The sequence below is a fragment of the Parasteatoda tepidariorum genome, chromosome 2 (genome assembly GCF_982258835.1).
Source record: "Parasteatoda tepidariorum strain Cologne lab strain chromosome 2, Ptep-v5.0, whole genome shotgun sequence".
NCBI lineage: Eukaryota > Metazoa > Arthropoda > Arachnida > Araneae > Theridiidae > Parasteatoda > Parasteatoda tepidariorum.
Window position 1 is genome coordinate 10,311,737 of NC_141756.1, and position 24,059 is coordinate 10,335,795.

Consider the following 24,059-nt stretch of genomic DNA (forward strand, 5'->3'; position numbering starts at 1 on the left):
AATTTTTAAAGATGGGTTACTTTTTCAGTGGAAATAGTTAGCTTATTTCATCAATAGATGGCTGTACTGGATAGCTCTGCTTATTTTCGAATTCTTGTGAGTGTTTATGGTGTATAACATGATTTGCCTTCAGGTGGCACCACCATTATAAATTTAAAATTTAATCACAATAGTATTATGTATTGGAAATTTTAATTATCCTTTTAAACTGGGATTTTTGGTTTGAATTATGTGTATTTAATTAGTATTGTATTATCACTTTTATAATGTATTATTTAATTTGGGACTGTTTTCTCAAATGGAATTTTTTTTGTTGTTCTGACGTCCACTGGTTGTGTAGCGGCTAGTGGAAGGAAAAGAGGTCAGTCTAAGATTCTTTCTCCTTGCTGACATGAGAATAAAAAGGTTGTGAAGAGTGACTGAAGGAGGATGGACTAAGACGGTACCGCTGAGAGGATGATGAATTAATGCCAGAGTCGCTGAGAAAGATGGTCTAAGACGGAACCGCTGAAAGAATGATGTATTAAAGAAGAGTCGCTGAATGAATGGACTAGGTCGGAGCCCATGAGTGAATGAACAGGAGCCTTGAGAAAAGTTAAGCCGAAGCCTCTAAGTTGATGACTGAAAGTGATGAGCTGAGTGCCGTTATGTTTGAGTCCGTTGGCCTATCCAGAGCGCACCAATGCTGAAAGTCTGTTGTTCCACTTGCGCAAACTGCCTTACTAGAAGGAAGCCAAGCCTAGAGAAGTTTGAAGAGTTGGAGTGCTGTCTATCAGAAACTGAAAGGTTGATTTGATCCAAGAGTCAATACCGCTGGGCATTCCGTATTTATAAACGCTAAGTTTGATTTTAGTACTGTTTTAAAAGAATAATTTACCCTGACTTTTAATTGCTTCTACGATATTTTAAGATAAGTCTTTTATTTTTAATCGGGTTTACAGGATTAGAGAATATTGTGATTTTTATTTTTAATTGCTTTAGTAGATTTTAAGATAAGTGTGATTTTTATTCTTAATTGTTTTTACTGGATTTTGAGTATTAGAGTATTGAGCCTTGTATTTTTAATTACATTTTATTGAAAATATAGTTTCGTATTGATAAAATTTAAACTTAAGTTATGTATAGTTTGGAAATATGCGATATTTACGTGATAGCATTTATAAATGGTTTGAGTTGTTTTTGTTTGAAAATTAGAGTTTTAATAAAATTGGTTGTAAATGTTAAATGTTTCAAATAATTACCTTTGTTGAACCTGGGTAACTGTTACCAAAGTTAATTTATTGATCACAGCATAATCAAAGTTTTAAGGGTAACAGTACATATTAAAATTTAAAACACAACAAACTTAGGCTCTGAAATACTTTAAACACAGAAAAATTCTGGACAACCAAAATTTTACCATTTAGAAAAATCATTAGTGATTGGCTAAAGAAGTTTATGTGCAATATTAAAAGATGCTGTTTGAAAAAATTATATTTTTAAACATTAAATTTTACATAATACGCATACTTTATTGACACACACACACAAAAAAAAAACTGTATTAGTCAGTTTTGTTGTCCTAATTAAATGCAGCCTTTTTTGCCAGAATGCATTCAGTATTTATGTAATAAAAATAAATATTTTTAGTAATTTTATGTAGCCACAATATAGCTACCTCACATTATAATCTATTTTTGCTTGGGCCACAGTGGCAGAGGCGTATCTATGGAAAGAAGCGCCTATGGCAAACCTCTTACTGGCGCCCTTACTAAAATATTAAAATTCTTTTTTTTTTTTATCCAATACAAAATAAAAGCATTGTTTGAAGTATTTAACTCTTTTGACAATATCACAAAAAGATTGAATTGAATTTAAAAAAAAATTATAAATAAATAAATATTAAATATAACAATAAAATTATCTCTTTTTAATTGTTATGCATTTACGTGTATTCGAAATCCTCATCTGTAAGAAATTAAAATACCTTTTTTATCATATTTATAGAAGATTCTATTGCGTTTTTTCAATTGTCAATAAAAATTCTAAGAAGTTGTTTAATTAAGCTCAATTATATTTTAAAGTTTTACAAATATAATTTGGTAACAGAATTACGTACACACAACAAATGTAGCTCTGAGTTAAAGAAGAACTATAACATAACCGGATGATTACTCAACATTTTCAAAATTAAAACTGAAGGAAATTGATTTTTTTTAAATAATCACGCTTTGCTAACATCAAAATAAAATCATCGCGATATAATGAATTCATTAAAGATTACAGTGTAAATAATTACGATTTGTTATGATAATTACGAATAAAATAGCAACAATAAGAAAAAAGATATATTTTGATTAGTTTATTTACTGTTCAATAAAATAAAAAAACCGATGCTCTTAATATAATTACGTTTTACAATCCTTACATAAAAACAGATAATAAGAAAAAATGTACACACAATTACATACAAAACAAGACTTAATAACGACAATAATACATTTTTTATTGAGAAATAAATTAGGGGAAGTTGACGATTAGTTTTAAGAATATCTAGAAATAATTCTTTTGCTAACAGTAAAAAAAAAGGCAAAAAGTAAAGAAATAGACCAGAATACATTCTAGCATATTTAATTAAAAGAAAACAAATTATGAAAATTTCTCTTCGCATCACAATGGAACAAATTTAAAATAAAGCAAAATATTAAACAAATTTGAATTATAAATTTGTAGACGTTCAGTGCGCAAAAAAAATAAATAAACGAACCATCCTGATAACTTTTGATCTAATGATCAGATCTTCACTTTCTTCTCATCTCAATGGTTCAAGGGGTGACTTAAAATATGATAATTAATAGGTGCAGGTATGATATTTTAAGTTACGAAATCAGATACTAAAACGTACTTTCTCTGAAGTTTCTGTTTATACATGCCATTTTTTCGACGGATTTGGATTTCTGAATCCCAAAATTTAGGGGGTAATCGCAATCTGAGAAGTACCTAGAGAGATTTTCAAGCAAAGTGAAAAAAAATTTCTGCGCAATTATAAAGGTCGTTTATAATTGTGTAAATTAAGTTGTTTTTAAGGAAAAAGAAAAAAATATAAATCATTGAAATATTCGAGAAGATGAGTTTTTGCATCTTTATGGAAATACATTTCTAAATATATTCTTAAAATAGAGATAATTATTTAATGAATAAATATTATTGTGATTATCACTTTATTGATAACTTTTTCTTTCAAGTTACTAAACTGTTGTAATGATTGGGTTATAAACTACACATTATAACATTAATGTTATTTTGCTACCATTTTACTTTGATTATAAGAAATAAATATAATATATAAATGGAGGACACTTAATAAACCTATTTGAAAATAGTATACCAATTTTTTTCAAGCAATGTGATATGGGATGATATAAATGTAATGTAAGTGACATATATTGTAAAACACTTGAAAATTAAAAGATTAGTATTTATATAAAATTAAAAAAGTAGCATTTATTTAATCTATTTTTTATTAAAAAAAAGGGAAGAAAATGGCAATCTGAAAAAAAAGAAAAAATATAGGAGAAAGATTAGCGAAATTTTGTGGCCGAGAAATAAGGAAGAAGTTGATTCAATTTCAAAGTCAAAGGCAGTTTGATAAATATTAACTGAATATAATTTAAAAATTCAGAACAAACATGTCTTTAAAAATTAGAAGAAAATTTGTAAGTAGAAGGATTATTGCAATTCACATTTAAAGCATTAAAATATAATTAAAATTGTGAGTGAATATACTTCTGTAACTTAGAGTACAAAAAAAAAAAAAAAAAAAAAAAAAATGCCAACAACTGACGATATGCTTCCTAACCATTCAAGGGAAAAAAAGATCAAACTTTTACAAGTGGTTAAATTCAAAATTTATCTATTAATAAATAAAAAGAAAAGCATGTTACTTTATGAATGTTACTATAAACAAAAAATTATTTACCTATCGCAATAAATTTTCAGGAAATTTAAAAAATTATGTCCCCAATAACATTTGAAATTTTAACATTTATCTTTTTTTTACTACACATTAATTTTAATAATAAAGCATTAACGAATATTTAATTATACAATGTATAATTATTACTACAAAAAATTCCTTGTGCATATTAAATGTTTTTTCATATAAAACAGCAATAATAATAGAAACTAAAAAAATATTATAAATTCTAATTTATAAAATTATAAGGGGGGAGAGCTAAATGTCCCTCTCGATCTATATATATATATATATATATATATATATATATATATATAGATGCCAACTTGCTCTGTTTAATGGGAAACTTTTTTCTAGTGGTAGCAAAATTTATGTTTTGTTTCTTGGTTTATGCAGATATACAATTATTAAATTTGATATAAAATTATTTTTTAAGCCACTACGTATGTATAATTCGAAATTTCGTGTTAAACACAATTTCATTCCAGTTATCTAGTGGTAAGCATTTTAAATTTAACCAAAATTATCCAAACGTTTGCAAGCTTTGGTCTTTAACTTTCCACCACTTATTAAATATTTCTGAGAAATATTAGCAGTTGGCATCCCTTCACATAGACATCATTTCTAAAAAATATAACGAACGCCTATAACGCTAATTAATAATTTATGCGTAATACATTTATTTAAATATTTAGGAAATGATTACTTACAATCAAGGAAAAAAATCTTACCACTTAAATAGCTGAATAAATTAAAACCTATCTGAAAAAGCTGTAACCTATCAAATTAGATTATAAAATTCCAAAATAGATTATAAATATTTATTTTCTTGAATTAAATTTTGAAATAACAACTAGAACGAGCAGAATTTTTCATAGGAGCGTGAACACCTAACAACTTACAATTACGTCTGTCTTTATTTTTCAAAATAGAGGGGTGTACTACCAGACAGAGGCACCTCCCATTTTTAGTATTTCACACTTTTGTGGAGGTGATTCCCACCATGGATGACAAATATTTCCTGTTTTGGAAGGATTTACACTAATTTACAGCAGAGGTTCTTTTTGAAATCTATTCAACAGATCCCGAAAACGTTTTTCAAAGAGATTTTAACCCCTGATGAAACTGAAGATTTACAAGCATGAGACACCCTATGGATTTTACATTTCTCTGTCCTCTGGTCATCACCAAAGATCTATCCCTGCCTGGAGGGGTTCCCTGATTAATTGCCTTTTTAGAACGACTACAATCTTGTAATGCGATACGATGAGGAGGAACAAATTCTTTTCTCTTTGCTTGTGGTAGTGAAAAAATAAAGAAAATAAAAATTTATTCAGGGATCATGGATTCTCTGCATTCTGGTCTTTCTCTTATCTTTTCTTGTTTAAGAATGGGGGACTGAAAGAGTAAAGTTACAGTGGGATGCACTATGGGAGGTCTCACTTTCCTTTAGATAAGGAGAAAAAGTTTCTTTACATTTCTCACCCACTTTTGAACATCCTAAAATTCGTTCCTTCGCCTTTCATTTTCTTTTAGTCTCTTATATTTTTACTCAATTTTTTCATATAGATAAATATTTAAAATTTAAGGATTCAGCTTCTTTATTATAGTTTAATTTTAACGTATGGTATTTTAAAATATACATAAATAATATCAAATAATCTAAGTCGAAAGCATTTTTTTAAGTAAATTATTTTAAACTGAAATGAATATCAAAGTAAACTATTCTAAATAAAAATCAATAAATATTTTCAGGATTTGTTTTCTTTTTTAATTACTGAAAAGTACATGATTTTAAATAAATACGTTATGCATTGCCGAGGAAGAAGAAATTTGATATATCGATATATTTACTACTCAAAAGCTATAACATCATACATAGCACAGGCTATATAAACTATAGTAATATTAATTAGTTAATTATTATATTAATTAGTTAATTATTTTATTTTCATATATAACCATGATTGTGCGTTCTAAAATAATCACACTATCACTTATATACAAAACTCACTTTCTGTTGTTAATTTTCACAAACATGAAATTAAAGTGAAGCAGCATGTAACGGTTTAATTATAAATTAAGTTTATTATTAATTCAGAACTTTAAATTGTTTTACATTAAACACATTAAATGTGTAGAATATTTTTGATTGATTATTATGAATAAAATAATAATTTAAAATAAAATAAACACTACGTTTTTCAAAGGAGTGGAAACAAACCGATTTTGACACAAAAAGCGAAATAGTTGAATTAATAATAATAATAAATGCGGTAGATAATAAGAAATCTTTTATTAATTCATGGAGAACTGTCTCAGGTTTCTCAACATTCTAGGAGATAGAAAAAGAAGAGTTGTTTGTTATTTTTATTAATTACTAATTTCGTTTATATACTGAATTAACCTTTTGTATTCTCCATAAAAATTGGTTAAAGTTCGATATTTTTTTTTTTACGTGAATATTAACTTGACACCCGCAGTGAAAATATTTTTATTAAAAATTTAAAAAGCATGTTCGAAAACATTACGTAACACCCGGAAAGTTTGAAAATAAAATTAGGTTATATTTTATAGATTTGAAAGGGGGGAAAATAGCTTTTACGTGAACACTATTTTTTTTTTTACGTGAATATTAACTTGACACCCGCAGTGAAAATATTTTTATTAAAAATTTAAAAAGCATGTTCGAAAACATTACGTAACACCCGGAAAGTTTGAAAATAAAATTAGGTTATATTTTATAGATTTGAAAGGGGGGGAAATAGCTTGTGGGTCAGGAAATTTTTAAAATGAATTTTTAAAAATGAAATACCAGGAATTATTTTAATTTTCCTCTAAAATCGAAGAATACTTGATTAGTCTTAAAAAACATTCACAGAGTTAATTGAAAAATTTTGATTTTCACCAGATTCTCTGCAAAAAGTGTTAAATTTTGCAGTTATATACATTTATTTATTTTTGTAAACTTTAGTTTTCTTTAAGAAAAATATTTTATTTATTTATATTGATCTTCTTAATTATATTTAAGGAGCATCCAAAAATATAAGTACTTAGGGCCTCTGAGGTTCTTAATCCGGCCCTGGTGATAACTTAAATTCTTTCTATTACAGCTTTGACTTGTTGTGAAGCAATGATAAGCTACATTTTCGAAAATTTTAAATGCATTTGAAATTATATATGTGCTTAAAAGACTTTTAGTAAAAGGATTTTGATGAAAATTAAATGGGAATTATTTAGGAAATTTTCTAAAATTAAAAATATTTTAATTGGAATTTATCAAAAAGTTAGCAACGAGAGTAATAATTATTAAAAATTAAGCATTATTCTTTAAATTATGATTTTATAATTAAAATTTTGTTTTTGCCGAAATCGTCGAAAATATAACAGCAGGAGGGACAAAGATACTTTTTTCAGTTACTTATTTTAGTATTTATCGTGAATGTATTCATGAACATTAACAAATTGTATTTAACCTGAATTGTTTGACTCTTGTCACCTACTTTGTTTTACGATTAGCGGTTCCCTTTCATACTTCACTCCCCCAGTGACAAAAAGAGTCCCTCAAAAGACGATGTCTTCTTTTCGAGCCCACATGAAATGGTTAAATGTTGTATACTTTATTTTAATTCCCCCTCTAACTAACTCTCTCTATATGTATGTATATATATATATATATATATATATATATATATATATATATATATATATATATATATATATATATATATATATATATATATATATATATATATGCAGAGAGAGAGATGGATAAGCAAATCGATATATATATATATATATATAGAGAGAGAGAGAGAGTAATATATATAAAGTAAAAAAATCGTTAATGTTGATCAATTTTGCGCCTTTTTGAAATAATGCGCCCATGGCATTCGCCATACTTGCCATACCCTAGATACGCCACTGCACAGTGGTTGTCATATCAAGCTTTGACTAAACACAACAAACTTAGACTCTGAAATACTTTAAACACAGAAAAATTCTGGACAACCAAAATTTTACCATTTAGAAAAATCATTAGTGATTGGCTAAAGAAGTTTATGTGCAATATTAAAAGATGCTGTTTGAAAAAATTATATTTTTAAACATTAAATTTTACATAATATGCATACTTTATTGACACACACACACAAAAAAAAAAACTGTATTAGTCAGTTTTGTTGTCCTAATTAAATGCAGCCTTTTTTGCCAGAATGCATTCAGTATTTATGTAATAAAAATAAATATTTTTAGTAATTTTATGTAGCCACAATATAGCTACCTCACATTATAATCTATTTTTGCTTGGGCCACAGTGGTTGTCATATCAAGCTTTGACTATGCTTGAAAAAAAGATTAAAATTACCAAAGTATTAAAAAAACAACTAATCACTCTAAAGTTGGAATACCAATTGGAAATCCTGAACCCTCAAAAGTTTAGGAAGCACTGTTCAATATACAAAATGTATTATTTAAAATAATTAAATATCTTACTGTTTGAAGATAATAACATTTTAAACAAATTTACTTTTTTAAATCCACACAGCATCTAGCAAATAGAAAGCGACACTGAGGACTATGGCAACCTTTACGCTTTAATACAGAATAGGCAGCGCCTGTTCTTCCAGCTCTATAGTAGCATGTTGCCAATAAATACAAAGCATCATCTGTGTTCACTAAATAAATAAACAAAGTCAAACAAAGTTGCACAAATAACATATCAAAACAACGCAAAAAAAAATCATAAATACCTTCAGCATAAAGCCTTTCTGCTATAAAAATAGCATCTTCATAAGCATAATGGTTTAAGGCGTGCCACACAGCAGCCTAAATAAGACAAAGAAAAAAAATTTTTTTTCAAACAGATTTAATAAAAATTTTAATTTCCATGTATTGATTCTACAATAATTCACCTTTAGTTTACAATTATTACAACAAAGAAAACTTTAATGTTACAAAAAAAAACAAGCAACATATTACGAGATTCAAGGAGACTCTCAAAGAAAAACAAACCTTTGATTTTCACCAAAAAAATCTAAAAATTTAAGTTTAATTCAATTACGATTAGCTTATTTATCTCCGCCAGAAAAATCTGGCATATTCGCATCTTTCAACATGCACAGTAATATATTTTCACTTTGAAAACCTTCCATTTTCAGTCATCTATTTCCAGGGTTGTAAAAAACCAGTTATATTTCAGAAAACCCCCAAACCAACAGGTTTTTTTTTCTGGGGCTTTATAAGGTTTTTTAAAGGTTAAATTGGGTTTTATTGTCATTTACATTGATAAATCAGCAATCACATTTTTAATGAGAGTAATAGGGTCCAATTTTTGCAAGATTTACCTATTCTGTTTTAGAAAAGATTTATAAAAAACTAAATGCTAAAGTGAAGAAATGAACGATTTAAATTTATTTTAATTCAAATAAAAAACATCAAATTTCAAGGTAGATGTTTAACTCCAAAATTATAAGTATGCATTACATCAGTGTTCCCCAACCTTTTTATCACCACGGACCTGTCAACGTTTTGTGTTTTATTTATATTTACAGTTATGATAATTTTTTTTTATTGAAACTAATTGAAAGAGAAAATAGTAGCGGCGTTTTTCTTTTCTTTTAAAACATTAAAAAACTTACGCCACTGCCTTCGGGGCCCCTTTTTTCTTAAATATATAAAATTTTAATGAAACACAAATATTTTTAATTTGGGGTATAAATCTAGGAATTTAAATTCAGTTTCAATGAAATGGGTTGGAGAACACTGCATTACATTACTTTTCTAACTGCGTTATTGTGTCCTATGTTAATCACAGTGAAAGAGCTTCTAGAACTAGTTCCAGTATTTCAGCAAGGAAACATCAGAACAAGAACAAATATTCCACCAGTTAAAAAGGAGGATATTTTAAAAATATCATTTCACACTGTATGTAATTAGACTACCAGGTTAGGAAAATAGTATTTAAAATAAATTTTCATAAACATATTATCTCTTATTTTATTGAATTGTGGTACTAATAACATTTCATATGGTACATTTTAATAACAGTAGTTTCAATTGTATTCTGAATTAGTTAAAATGTTTTGTAAGAATACATTATTTCCACTCTCTAATAATATACTTGTTTTTAAAAAGCTTAATTAAAAATTTAAAAGCACTGAATATAGAAATAATGGAAATACAAATATTACAATGAATGTATTATAAACTTAACATCCAGAGTAGACTTGTTAACAATAAAATGTAATTATGAAAAAACCTACTAGGGCATTTTCAAATGAGTTTCCTTTAAAAAACTCACCCAGGTTTTTTCAGGTTGGGTAAAATAAAAACCCTGTGCATTTCCCACATGATTATAAATATTTGATACAATGTAGAACACAGTATCCCTGCGACAGAATCTTTTCGGACTTTCTGCAACAAACTTCCCTAGCACTAATATTCTTCTGCAAATTACTTTTACTAATGATTACTAACTTAAAGTAACAGAAGCGTTGCGTATACAAAAGGGGAAAAAAAACTACTCGTATAGAATAAAACTGTATATATGTAATAGTTTTTTTTTAAAAATTGTAAACATAATATGTTTTTAAATCCTACTTTATGGGCAATATTCTCGAATTTTAGGTGGAAAAATGCCGCACTAATTATTTTCTTTCTTGGATTTAGTAAATCATCATTACAATATTCCAAAAAAATTTTAAATCGTTAAAAACTTGACAATCACTATCTATTGATAAAAGAGATCAAGAACGTAATCTAACTTGTTTGGTATGATTAAGTTTTAAATTTAATTGTTCTCCCTAAGGCAGCAGTTTTAATTTTATAATAATCACAGGCATAGTAGAAATTTTTGAACTGCTGACCTTATATAAACTTATGTTTAGAAATGCTTGTCTGAAGGTAAAACGGAAAAAATAATTTTGCAAACAGACAAAAATGCTTCATATATAAAATTATAATTTCAATTAACTTTTTTAAATTCATTGGGATTGTGATAAGAAAATTACTATTTTGATTATTGAAAACAGCCTATGACTATTTTTGTAAAATTATACCTAGCAGACATTCGTCGTTATTAAAGAATTTAGTATGAAATAAATACAATCTTTTGTTAAAATGAATGCCATATACATTTGTTTCTCCAAACTAGTTATGCTAAACAAATCTAATGTCTAAACTTTAATATTCTCACACAAATAATATGAATATTTCAAGGGTAAATGTTATTCTGCGTAGTACATAGTATTTTAATCAAGATCATATGGAATACTTAAGCTTAATAATTTTATTAAACGGAAGTCAACTTTTGAAAAGAATGATACAAATAAAAATAACAGCAAAAGCTGACCTCTATTCAAATTTCTTGGAAATAACGTTAGTAAAATGGTGACTTGCGTAGTAAATGAAATGTGTTTTAGACATCAGAAACATATTATATAAAATTCAGTAATATTTTAATGAACAAAAAGCTGATGAAATATACAAATTAACGAAACTAACGGTTTGGTAATGTGAAAAAGTAATCTTTATAGTACCTGGACAGGCTCTTGAATTATCATGTTAGGTCCTAAATTTATAAAGAAAACTAAAATCCCTGTTTTAATAAAATAGAATAAATGTAAAGTTCATCACAGTAAGTAAATATTTACATAAATTATGCATATTTTAAAGTTACTGGCGAGCAAAATTTTATAAACACTTTCATATTTTATTTAAATAATAAATTATACAACATATATACGTTTTTACAGAGGGCGCTGCAGTTCTTTTATGATGATTATTAGTTCACTTCTTTTCCACCACTCCTTGGCATTAATAATAACGAAATTTATTTTTTCTTAAAAATGTAGTAAAGTAAGATAAGTTTACTTTGATATAAAATTTGAAAAAATTAACAGTTATTTTGTATTTCAAAAAAATTAGAATTGATGAGCAATTTACACTATTCATCGATATATCTTTGATCGATTTTTTCGATTGAATTCATCGTATCGATGAACCGTTTATTATATTTGTTTTCCTGTCTTCGTGATTCAAATATGGCGTGTTTTTGAAATTTAAAAAAATTACCGCTTGAAATTACCATTTCTTTTTCTTTGTTCTCTTTTATAAATATTTTGGCATCCATGTGAAATTTTGTTTTCTTTTGAAGCATTACATTAAATCATTTATAGTTGATAATTAAGTTACGAAACATTGAAAGATATGCTTGTGAAAATTCGGAATGGTTTTAAAATTGAAATTAATATTTTTCCCCAGGAACTTCTTTTCTTCTTCAAATGTGAAGGCATGATTCTGAAATTCGATTGTTTTTGAATCCAATTTTTACTTTCACCTCTTTTATTTTTCAAATTATGAATCGAACAATCAAGTTCTCCAATGTCTACAGACGTTGGAACATTTGTTCTGCTTATTCTAGAATTGTTCTTTGATCAGTCGATACCATGGTGTTCGATTTTTTTAAAGTATTTACGTAACATTCAAAAAAATATAAAAATCAATTGCATTTATTTATCTTTGCATTGTAGGAAAGTCGAAGTTATGATATTCTTTCATGATATTTTGTCAAAAAGTGTAAATTATAACAAATAATGAGTTAGTTAATTCAATCCAATGATTAGTTGTTTAAATCAATTCAGTGCAAAGCCTAAAAGAATGAAATCAATTGCTTTATTATTATTGTGCTATAGATCAAAGTAGTGTAAAATTTAGTGTCTTAATTTAAGAACTTTATATGTTTTTATTTCACATGGTCAATAGATGTACTGTGCTTATTTTTAATATTCTTATGACTTTTTGCATGCTGATTAATCGTTATTGTATTTTAATTTTTAAAGCAAAAGTAATGATTATGTAATTTGTTTATGATGTTATTCTTTTCTAGGTTATGATCTTTTGCTACTAATTTAGTGTCAACAATTATTGTTGTTAAATACCTCTCTTAAATTATTATTTTTTTAAATTTTTCTCTTGTTTGTTTTTATTTCTAGTGCATGTAAATAAAATTTTGATCTTGAAGTGTAACCTGATATACAAGCAAGGATATAGCAGGTTTTTTTTTTTTTTATAGTGTGAAAATACTTATGACTTATTTTGAAAAAGTAAAATTCACATCACATTTTAAATGAGTAAGTCCAATTTAATAGGAATTTGGCATTTTTTGTTTAAAAAAATTAACTAAAACATTTCAATTCCATTAAAATTTCAATAAGTTTCTTTTTCTCTTGCACTGCCCATGATTTTACAGCATTATCACATTTGATCTCACAAACATTTCCATTTTGTCATATAAATTCCGGTTTTTTGCCTCTATTATTCAAGATATTATTTCTAACTGTTTGTGAGTCAATTTCTTTTCTAATTTTTATTCTGTTGTAAGATTTCAAAACCTCTTTTAAATAAAGTCGTTTACGTGGTTATCGTTAATGCAGAGTTTAGACGTAATGGGAAACAAAGAAAATAATTTTTTAAATTTTTATATAAACATGTGTAAAGAAACCTTAGGACTGATATTGTTAGGATTATTTTCAGTATGTGAAATATGTTTGTAGTAGAGTTAAAAATCTCTGCACACCAGTCGCACGTTGTTTGTCGTATTGCTGAATTAGTTAAAAAGTAATTTCTCAAGTTCAAGTAATTTACCTCAACCCACAATCTAACTAGTATAATATCAATAACACAACAAAAAGAACAAAGTATAGTTGCAAAAAATAACTATGATTTAAATTGCTTTAATAATATTAATATGATTGGATGATCGGATAATATGAAATAATATTAATATGTTAAATTGTATGAAATAGCAGTTCAGAAAAACTCTGTTTATGGGCTGAGATTTTTTGCTTGGTTATTGATGATCATATGGATGGTTAACCTTGTAAAGCTAAGTGCAGATAGCGCTAGGGGTTAAAATTCCTCATAAGACTTTCGGGATACTACTTCCTACTGATATTTACACCTAAACTTAGAAAAACGCACTATCCAATATTATACTTGTAGAGCTTTCTATATAAAGTGTTCTTTTAATGTAACTTTCAACGAAACAAATAACAATTGAATTTAGAAGACTCCTCAAGCGTGCTATAATACTACCCAAAAAAATAACTAAATGTTCCATTTTACGCAACTATAGCCAAATAAGAGATATCACTCAAAACATGGCTAATCTTAAATTTTTTTATGCTGTGATATTAGTTTTGTTAAATTAGTTTTGGGTTCACGACCTTTTAGAATTCATAAAATACAGAAAACTTCTGTTAAAATTCACACAAATCACAATATTAAAAATTCTTAGAATAATAAGCTTGTTCCCACATCGCCTCGTAAGCATAACATAAGCGGGGGGATACTCTGGAAATTTTCTAAATTTGTTCCAATTATTTACATTCAGTATACCATCCATTTAATTTTGATTGTAAGTTTAGGTGAATTATTTCTGCTTCTCAAACTTTTTTTGCTAAATTGAGCTAATAAATTGATTAATAAGAGGAAAATAAATTCTTAGAATAATAAGCCTGTTCACACATCGTCTCATAAGCGGAAGAGATACTCTGGAAATTTTATAAAATTCTACCAGTTTTAGCTTGTTATTGTTTACATTCAGCTAACCATCCATAAAATTTAGATTGTAAGTTTAGGTGAATTATTTGTGCTTCTGAAACTTTTTTTGCTAAATTGAGCTAATAAATAGATTAAATAAGAGAATAGTGTTAAAATTACTTTCACATCGTATATATTATTTCTTTTTTAGTCTATTATGAGATCCTGATAATAGTATTTTCTTTACTAGCGGATCAATTAAAGATACTATAATTTTTTTAATCAGTACATTCTATGTATTACGTAATGTATGACATATGCAGGGATGAGATTCTTCCGCGGATTTCCGCTTTTTTCCAGATTTTTCCATTTTTCCCGCTAATTTCCGCTGAAATTTTTTTTGCCCAAGTTAAAATGTTTTATGAAGAATTTAATTTTCCGCGGAGGGAAATTGTTGAAGTCCCTTTTCCTCCGTCTGAAGTTTCTCTAAAAATCATTTCCTTGGGATAAAACTGGTTCACCTTTATACAGGGATGAGATTTTTTTTGTCTCTCGAATTTCAGCCTTTTTATCAAAAACTCCGATTCTCTAAAAGCTTCGTTTTTTTAAATAAATATCCCGTTTTTTTTTAAAATTCAGTCATTGAAGTAAAATAATTATATTTATTTACGATTTTCAAAGATAAACAGAAAATTCAATCTACGCCCTAGCTACTAACCCTTCCGCATTTTTACTTATTTTAGCTATTTTCTCCGATTTCACGCACAGAAAATAAGATTTTCCGTATTTTTTATCCGTCGGCTGGATAGCTCGTATTTTCGTAATTCAGATCTCGATTTTTATTCACGTGATTTTAATATCAATCATCGATTTTTGTATTTACCTGATTTAAAAGTTGCACATTGCTATTCTTATTTACGCTATTTAAACATCGTATATTATGATCAGGGGTCTGTCCAGGCCGAATTTGCTACCGTTTAGCAGTACCTTCACAAATTCAACTTTAGGAAAAACGGTAGTTTCACAAATTCAATTTTAGGAAAAACGGTAGTTTCACAAAATACTTTTTCTTAAAGTTTTATTTTTGTATCCCTTAAGAAACGATAAATCCATATTTTTGTGTTGATATTTTAATATGATTTTTAATTTTTCACAAATTATGTCCTAAGGTTTCACAAAATAGGTACCTCTCAGAAAAACCTAGACAGACCCCTGATGATTCTTTTTTACGACATTTAAAAATCCAATATCGTGTTTTGTATTTATGCATTTTTAAAATCTCGATTTTATTATCAAATCTCGATTTTCGTATTTACCTGATTTAAAAGTTGAACGTTGCGATTCTTATTCAGGCGATTTAAATATTGTAAGTGCGATTCTTACTTACGAGATTTAAAAAATCAATATCGCGATTTGTATTTACGAGCTTTTAAAGCCCTATGTAGCAATTCGTATTCACGTGAGCTTAAAATCCAATATCGTGATTCGTTTTTGTGGTTGTAATATCGCGCGATTTAAAAATTATGCATCGTGATTAAAAAATTTAAAAAATCATGATTTGTATTTTCGCATTTTTTAAATTCGATGTAGAGTTTCATATTTACGTGATTTAAAAGTCTCATATCGGGATTTATATTCACATGGTTTACAAGTTTTAAAATCGCACTTTTTTGTCAAATTTTTGTTTATATATATATATATATATTCTTTTTTTTTCTTTCTTTTTTTTTGTTTTTTGGATTTCCTCTTTTTTACTTTCTGACTACTCTCATCCCTGCATATGCTTATGACTTATATTTACGCATGTATTAATTAAATTTACTGTAACAAGGGTCTGTCCAGGTACCTTCACAAATTCAACTTTAGGAAAAACAGTAGTTTCACAAAATACTTTTGCTTAAAATTTTATTTTTGTATCCCTTAAGAGACGATAAATCTATATTTTAACCATGTCTTTGTATTGATTTTTTTAATATAATTTTTAATTTTTCACAAATTATGTCTAAATTTTCACAAAATAGGTACCTTTCACAAAAACGTAGACAGACTCCTGTATAATTTTTTTAAATTTCTCTATTAACTTCATTCTATGGGTTATGTAATGTGTGACTTATGTTTCATACTTATATTTACATGGGAATCAAATTTACTACTTTTTAAAAAAAATATTTTTCTATTCATTACATTCTATGTATTAAGCAATGTTTGACTAATATTTACATGTGAATAAGTTAAATTTACTATAATTTTTTTAATTACTCTGTTTATTACATTCTATGTATTACGTAATATGTGGCTTATGCGTGTGACTTATATTTACACGTGAATCAATTAAATTTAATTTCTCTATTCAATGCATTCTGCGGATGTATGACTTATGTGGTTGAAAAGTTTTTCATTATGTTTGTTATTAAGCACTTTTTGATTAAATTTTTTTAAGTAAAATTTTTTATTATTAGTTTATTTGCAGTTTTATTAAGTCTTTGAATTGTAGTCAAAATATATTAATAAGGTTAAGAATATTCTTTTTATAATAAGTTATATTTCTAGTGTCTGCTTAATTAAAATTGTAATTGGTAAACTTTTTAAGTAAAATTGATGTTATTGTATTACAACCCTGTGTCTATACATAAATTTTTTTTAACAGATTTAGATAAAATGAAAAACTTAGCTGGTATTAGATCTCCCTTAAAAAACTATCTTCATACCTTGATTCATTCTTGTAACTAGTTTCAACCCTTTCTTCGCCAACTCATTTTGATGAAATATGTTTATAAGTCACAGATTCTTTTAAAAATGTTTAATTTTTATAGAACTCTATTGATTCATATCACTGGAATGAGTTTGAAAGAAAAACTAAAAATAGAAATCCAAAAATGCAATCTGCTTAAACACTTTTTAAATGATTAAAAAAAAAAAGAACTTGAAATTTGAGCAATAAAAGATTGTATGTAGGAAGCATTTATCTGTAAATATATAATTTTTAATCTTGAACATGACTCATATGAAATGTGAATATGAAATCTCGTGCCTGAAAAATGTGATTTTTAATATAAAATCGTGAAAATAAGAAATACTATACACAATTTTAAATCGCTTTAATTAGGAATCGAGATGAGATTTTAAATCACATTTGCATTGGTAAGAAAAAGCGTAAATGTTTTTTTCTTTTAGGACTTAAAAAAAGACAAACTTTAATTGAAGAGGTGTTTTTTTTATGTTTCTTTTTTTAGTAATAGTTACAAAAAGTTCTGTCAGGGTTAGAAATTTTTCTGGAGCGCGCATCACACGATTGTGTATATTATACAGGTTAGTTTCTTAGTGTGATGTATTTAATTTATAAGTATTCAGATTGTATATAAATTAAATGATTTCTAAAATTGATAAATTTGTCTTCATGTTTTGTAAAAACTTTGCAAGAATATTTATGTGATTAAAGATTTTTGTTTGGATGTTCACATATTTTTTTGTGATTCATGTTTTTTTTCTTTTTTTTTCATCTACTCATAAGATCTGTGAGTTACTAAGAAATTAAATAATGATTAATGATAGTAAACATTATATTATATTAAAATGTTGTGAACTATAATTTATTGCTAATGCGTTTACATAGTTGCATTATCTATTATTTTTCTTTGTTTGTGATAAGATTACTGTTAAACTTTTTCGATTCTGTGTTATATGATTTGCATTTTTTTTATGCAACAATGTCCTTATTTATTTTGTGCAATACTTCATACTGTCTAATTATTTTGTTGTTTTTTAAGGGTCAGTGGCTTTGGTATTGTGAAAGTAATGTTATAACCTGGTTATTAAAATGATTGTGTTTATGCAATAATGTTAAAAAGCCTTGAAGTATATTTATAATATTTAAGTGACTATTTATAACAAAATTCTCCAGTGTTTAATATTTTTAAATGTATATAATTAATAATATCTTATAAAAGTAAATTCTATGTTTACAAATTTCTTTATATTTGGAAGACTTAAAGAGTATTTAAATCTTGATATTTGTTTAATAATTCATGTGGTTTTATTATTATTATTAATGATTGTCTTTGATTATTTAAGAATCTTTAATGTTTTGAATGTGAGCTTTTATCTGCACTGTCTCATTTGATTTTTATTATACTTCAATAATTCAGTATGAATTAAAATGTATTTAATTTTTTAGTTTATGCCTATAGTTATAAAAATGAATGTACACTGAAAAAAGAACTTCGCAATTTCTTAAAGAAATGATAAAAATCTTTTATATATTTTTTAAAAAAATGGGTAAAAGGCTAAGTTTATCATGTTTACTACTATTTGCTGTTGCTGTAATTTTAATAAATCTTTACTTTTACCTATTTTACCAAGACTTAGTTTTACATATGCAGTGAACAATTCATATATATGCCTTTCACATTTAGGAATTTGTTTTTTATTGCTTGCCTTATTATTAAAATTTGTTTTTAATATTATTTACATGAATTATGAATATTTATTATGTTTATTTTCTTATAATCGAAGTGAACATCAAAACTGTAACGTCAAAAAACATAGAAATTACTCTGTAATCTTAGTTTAATGTTAAATTTAGAAAGCATTACAATAACTAATTGTTGCTTACTGAAACTATCTTTAGGTTTTATGTTTATTATTTTTATTTTATAAAGTTTTCATTTTTAGATTCTTTATAGTATTTATAATTTTTAAATATTATGTTTTATCTTTTTTATATTTTTATTGAATTTTGTGGTTATAATTAGGATTTAAACTAGTATTAGCTGTAGTATTTAATTATTAAGTATTTAATTGTTAAGTATTAGAAAAATTTTATTAAATTTTGCTGTTTTTTTATGATTTTTACAAGTATACTAGTGATAGTTTTGTTTAATTATGTGCTATTTTATATTTGTACTGGCTATTTTTTTTTCAATTTCTCTTTAATTACATCTGTACTTTTTCAGATAAAATTATAAATATCAATCAAAATTCTCAAAAGAATCAAAAGTATATTTGTTTCGATTGTTCCTATTCTACAAATGATGCTGTGGAAATAAGTAAACACGTTGAAAAACATTCAGGTAATATAGAATTCATTTCATCTTGTGTTTTTTGAAATACTGTTTCCATTATTTATTTATTGTTTAATAAATTTTGTTTTTAAGTAAAATCAGGGGTTTGTCCAGGCCGAATTTACTACCGTTTAGCGGTGCCTACCCAAATTCAACTTTAGGAAAAAGGGTAGTTTCATAAAATACTTTTTCTTGAAATTTTATTTTTGTATCCCTTAAGAAACGATAAATCCATATTTTTGTGTTGATTTTTTAATATAATTTTTAATTTTTCACTAATTCTGTCTAAATTTTCACAAAAATCTCAGAAAAACCTAGACCTCTCTTAGTACCTCTCAGAAAAAAAATAGACAGGCCCCTGAAAATTTTATCCCTTTTTAGGGAACCATATATTTTCTACGTAATCACATAATTTGATGGCAAATTTGTTGTAAACTAAAATAAAACTAACAATCTTCCATATGGTTTTAAAATTCTTGATATCTTAAATATTATTGTGACAGGAGTTCCAAAATACACTTTTGATTTATCCAATTTTATGGGCTAGGTTTGCACAAATTCAATAGGAGGTCTATATGTTTTTTTTTTTTTTTTTGTAATTATCTTTGAGAACTTCCCTGAAGTTGTATATTTTTAGTTCAATGTCATTAAGTTTAAGATGTCAAATTTTGACTTCTAACCATTTGTTGGTTTTTCCTTGATATAATTACATCTTGATGCACTTGTGAGGATTTAATCTTCTATCCAAGTATTTTTTTTCAGTTACCCATTTTGCTATATTTTGTAATAAATGATGATATTGCTATACTTCAGTTACTCATTGATACAGGGGTGTTTGTGCTCCGGGGAAACCCCGGAATTCCGGGGATTTTGAACTTTGATACCCGGAAATTCCGGGGATCGTCGTTCAAAAGGAAGTAGGAATAATAATTAATAATTTATTTTGATCTGGGTAATTTTGTTTGCTTTAAAAGCTACAGGGCTTCAAGTGCTGCGAATTTTGCGTAAAACCGGGATATTTGCGCATTACTGCGCAAAAACGGCATTTTATGTTAAATTTGCGTCGAATCTGCGCCAAAGATTTTTCGGGGACCAACGAAACATTGCCAAATTTCAATAGCATGTGGGGAGAGGAGTATTAGACCATGTCAACCGTCATCTATGAAAAGGTACCCCGACATAGAGTCGAGTTAACATGTCTTATATACTAGTGAATTGTAGTTGTAATTTTGTAGTGGTAGATACGCTACAGTACTCCCCCACCAGAATTATAGCTATGATAGAATTCGATGAATGGATGCCACTAGTTGATTCATTGCTGTTTTGTGCGAAGCCGGGAGAGCTGTATTAAGATCACCGTATTTTTTGAGTGCTGAATGTGAGAGGTGTATTAACTTCACGGTCGTAGTCGCTCCTCTGTTGCCGTTAGCAGTCGAGTAATCACAAGTATGCAAGCCGACGTTGTGTGTGATCGAGATGAGACTGAGTAGCAACTGCGTGAGGAGGTGGATAATGATGCAGTCACAAGTAGCAAGTCAACTGTTCAATGTGGACCATCCAACGATGTAGGCGTTACTGCCGATGTAGGCGTATCCAGATCAAAGTGGGCGTTTTTGTCAAGGTAGGCGTGTTCACATCACGTCCGGGTCACCAATGTGGGGAGAGGAGTATTAGACCATGTCAACCGTCATCTATGAAAAGGTACCCCGACATAGAGTCGAGTTAACATGTCTTAGATACTAGTGAATTGTAGTTGTAATTTTGTAGTGGTAGATACGCTACAAGCATAAGAAATTTTCTCTTGTTGATTTCATCGTTATTGAAGTGCCATCGTCTTCGTCAATGGCAAGCTAATGGCCTTCTTGCGCTATTCTATTTATAGATTAGTACCATGATCTTTGAATTAACTAGGGGACCATCCACTAAGTACATATTTATTTTCGTGTTGATCCTCAGAACAGTCAAGAATCACAAAGCTTCAAACTTTCCATTTCCCTTTTATTCATTTCATTTAATACAGATAAGAATTAATTGAGTTTCATAACGTAAATTTTTTATCTAAGGGACCATCCACTAATTGCATATTGTTTTTAAACAATTATTTTACTTTATTACTTTTTTTTACTAATATTTTTTTTTACTTATTGCATTTTATTGTTGTATTATTACCTTCAAAATTTTCAGTGCTCTTATTTTATTTTAGGAAATAACTTAATAGTATTTAGAGACAAGATTTTAAATAAGTATGAAGAGTTCAATATTTTAAATGCAGCAAAAAATCTTATGTTTTTAAGATTTTTCATTCAAAAATACTTTAATTTATTTTTTAATGATTTGATTTAAAGCAATTGATGTAAAAAATTTTAATTGTCACAGATTTGTTAAATATTATGAGTGTAGAGACAATATAATAATTTACTTCTGACAAATTTTTTTTAGCTTCAATACTCATTGTATTTACCACAAAAGAAAGACAAGCCCACAAACATCAGAAAATAAAAAAAAAGCAGCAGAAATTAGATAATTTTTTTTAAGAATTAATTCAGGTAATTTAAAATATTTACATAAAATGTAGTAGTTTATATGTTTGAAAATTTATGGTTATTAATTTTGCAAAAAAAGTAATTCATTGAACTTTTATAATTAGGTCATTCAATACTTCATAATTGTAATTTTTCATTCCCTCCCTTCTCGAAACTCCAAAATGTCGGTAGTAAGTTCGTAAAATTTTCAGGGGATTTTTTGGGGTCCCACAAACACCCCTGTTGATAAAATATGTTAACATTTGCTTAATATTATTGAAAAATAATATTATAATTTATTTCTAACTAAAAAGTTTATATTTGATATTTAAATATTACAAACTATTCACTGAAAAAATAAAATCAGTTTTAATCGCAGCTCAATACTGTCATGAATTTGTAAGATAAAGACAAAAGTTGTCATTTCAATATCAAATTAAGAATAAGTTAATTTAGGTTAGGAAACGTTCTTCATTGCTTACATTTAAATAAACATGAAACTAAATAAGTATGATTGAAATAAATTTATTAAATTGTTAATATTTAATAGTTAATAATAATATTTAATAGTATTAAATAGTTCACTTACAGTTATAGTTTAAAAGTTTCATATCACTTTAATTCAAACTTAGTACCTTTTTTTCCAGTCCATTTCGAACATCAAATAATAATTTGCATAAAATCTACCTGTGAGATCAGTTAAAACTATAAAAATATTTGTATCCTTATTTACAAATTAACTTAATTAATAATAATACTAGCAAAAATTTACTTGAATCAGTTTATTTTATTTAATATATTTATGTATATATATTTTATTTTTTAGCAATATAGACACATTATAAAGAGTAATCTTTATCTCAGGATAATTATTCTTTATTTTGAAATACCGCTTTTACCATCGTAAAGCACTGCCTTCTGAAGAAAACCTTTATGTTTCCTATTAAAAAAATTAAAAAATTTCTTTTTCATTTTAAAATTCTCTTTTGTGTGTGTGTATCGATGTGTTTATATGTATGTATGTATATATATACACACAGTGAAACCTCCTGTTATGGACACTCCTGCAAAACGGACGCCTCTCAATACGGAGATATTTTTAATTCCCCGGGAATCTTCTATGAATAAACCATTACGTACATTCTCCGCAAAGCGGATACTCCCGTAACCGGACGCGGACAGTCATTTTGATCCTGAAACGTTGTTTTTTATCTCTACAAACCGGACACTACTTTTTCTAAATAAATTGCAAGATAAAAAAATGCGACTTTTCACCATTTTCAAAGCATGTAAATAAAACTTTTTGCCTTATCCATAACTAAAAATATTGTTAAGCTATTTCACCACCGAAAAATCCTTATCTTTTTAAAGAAAGGAGAGAAAATGGTACTGCACTCCTGAAATAATTTTGACATCGGCATCTTTTGATCTTTTCATCTGGACCACACAGGTTATGAGACCCCTCAAGTTGAAATGACTTCTCTCAATGCTTCTTCCCCATTGAAAATTTCTTTAATTTTCTTATCAATTTGAAGACTGTATTTAACACAACTGTGGTAAAAAAAAGAGAACAGAAGTATAATCTTAGAGGTGTTTATATAAATGAAACATTTATTCAGACACTTGATAGCTGATCAATTGTGAATAATCATCTCCATTGGTCCTCATGACTTACTGGTCTGCATTACTTTTTCTGTGAATCATGGGAGGTTTATTTTCCAAGAAGGTATTAACCATGTTTCCTATCAAATGATAAGTAGGTGTAAGGGGATGTGAACCTAATAATTGAAACGGACTGAGTACAGTACGCTCCTATTTGGTATCATATGTCTAACTTGAGTATCTATGCTAGTAGGAAAATTATATTTATTTATCTGTAGCTACATCCAGAATTATGTATTTATATCAAACTTCTTTATATATTCTTTTTTATCTTTCTTATTGTTTAAATAAATATTCTTGTAGATATTTACAGTATTC

At 27.0% G+C, this 24,059-nt stretch overlaps 1 protein-coding gene and 1 long non-coding RNA gene across 3 annotated transcripts in view; one reads left to right on the plus strand and one right to left on the minus strand.

Moving 5' to 3' along the window:
* Cdc27 (cell division cycle protein 27) overlaps nucleotides 1-11,730 on the minus strand; it is a 37,066-nt gene extending 25,336 nt beyond the window's left edge. For both annotated transcript variants that reach the window (XM_043039869.3, XM_043039870.3), the window contains exons 1-3: nucleotides 11,494-11,730; nucleotides 8,707-8,782; nucleotides 8,484-8,631 (exon numbers count right to left, since the gene is read on the minus strand). In XM_043039869.3, coding sequence (XP_042895803.1) covers nucleotides 8,484-8,631; nucleotides 8,707-8,782; nucleotides 11,494-11,517 — 248 coding nt within the window. In that variant the 5' untranslated portion in view covers nucleotides 11,518-11,730. The remainder of the gene's footprint in view (nucleotides 1-8,483; nucleotides 8,632-8,706; nucleotides 8,783-11,493) is intronic.
* Nucleotides 11,731-11,967: 237 nt separating this feature from the next.
* LOC147814430 (uncharacterized) lies at nucleotides 11,968-24,047 on the plus strand. The gene is made up of 3 exons (XR_015431277.1): nucleotides 11,968-17,806; nucleotides 19,450-19,566; nucleotides 21,997-24,047. It is a non-coding gene; the product is annotated as an uncharacterized LOC147814430 (long non-coding RNA).
* The last annotated feature ends 12 nt before the right edge of the window (nucleotides 24,048-24,059 follow it).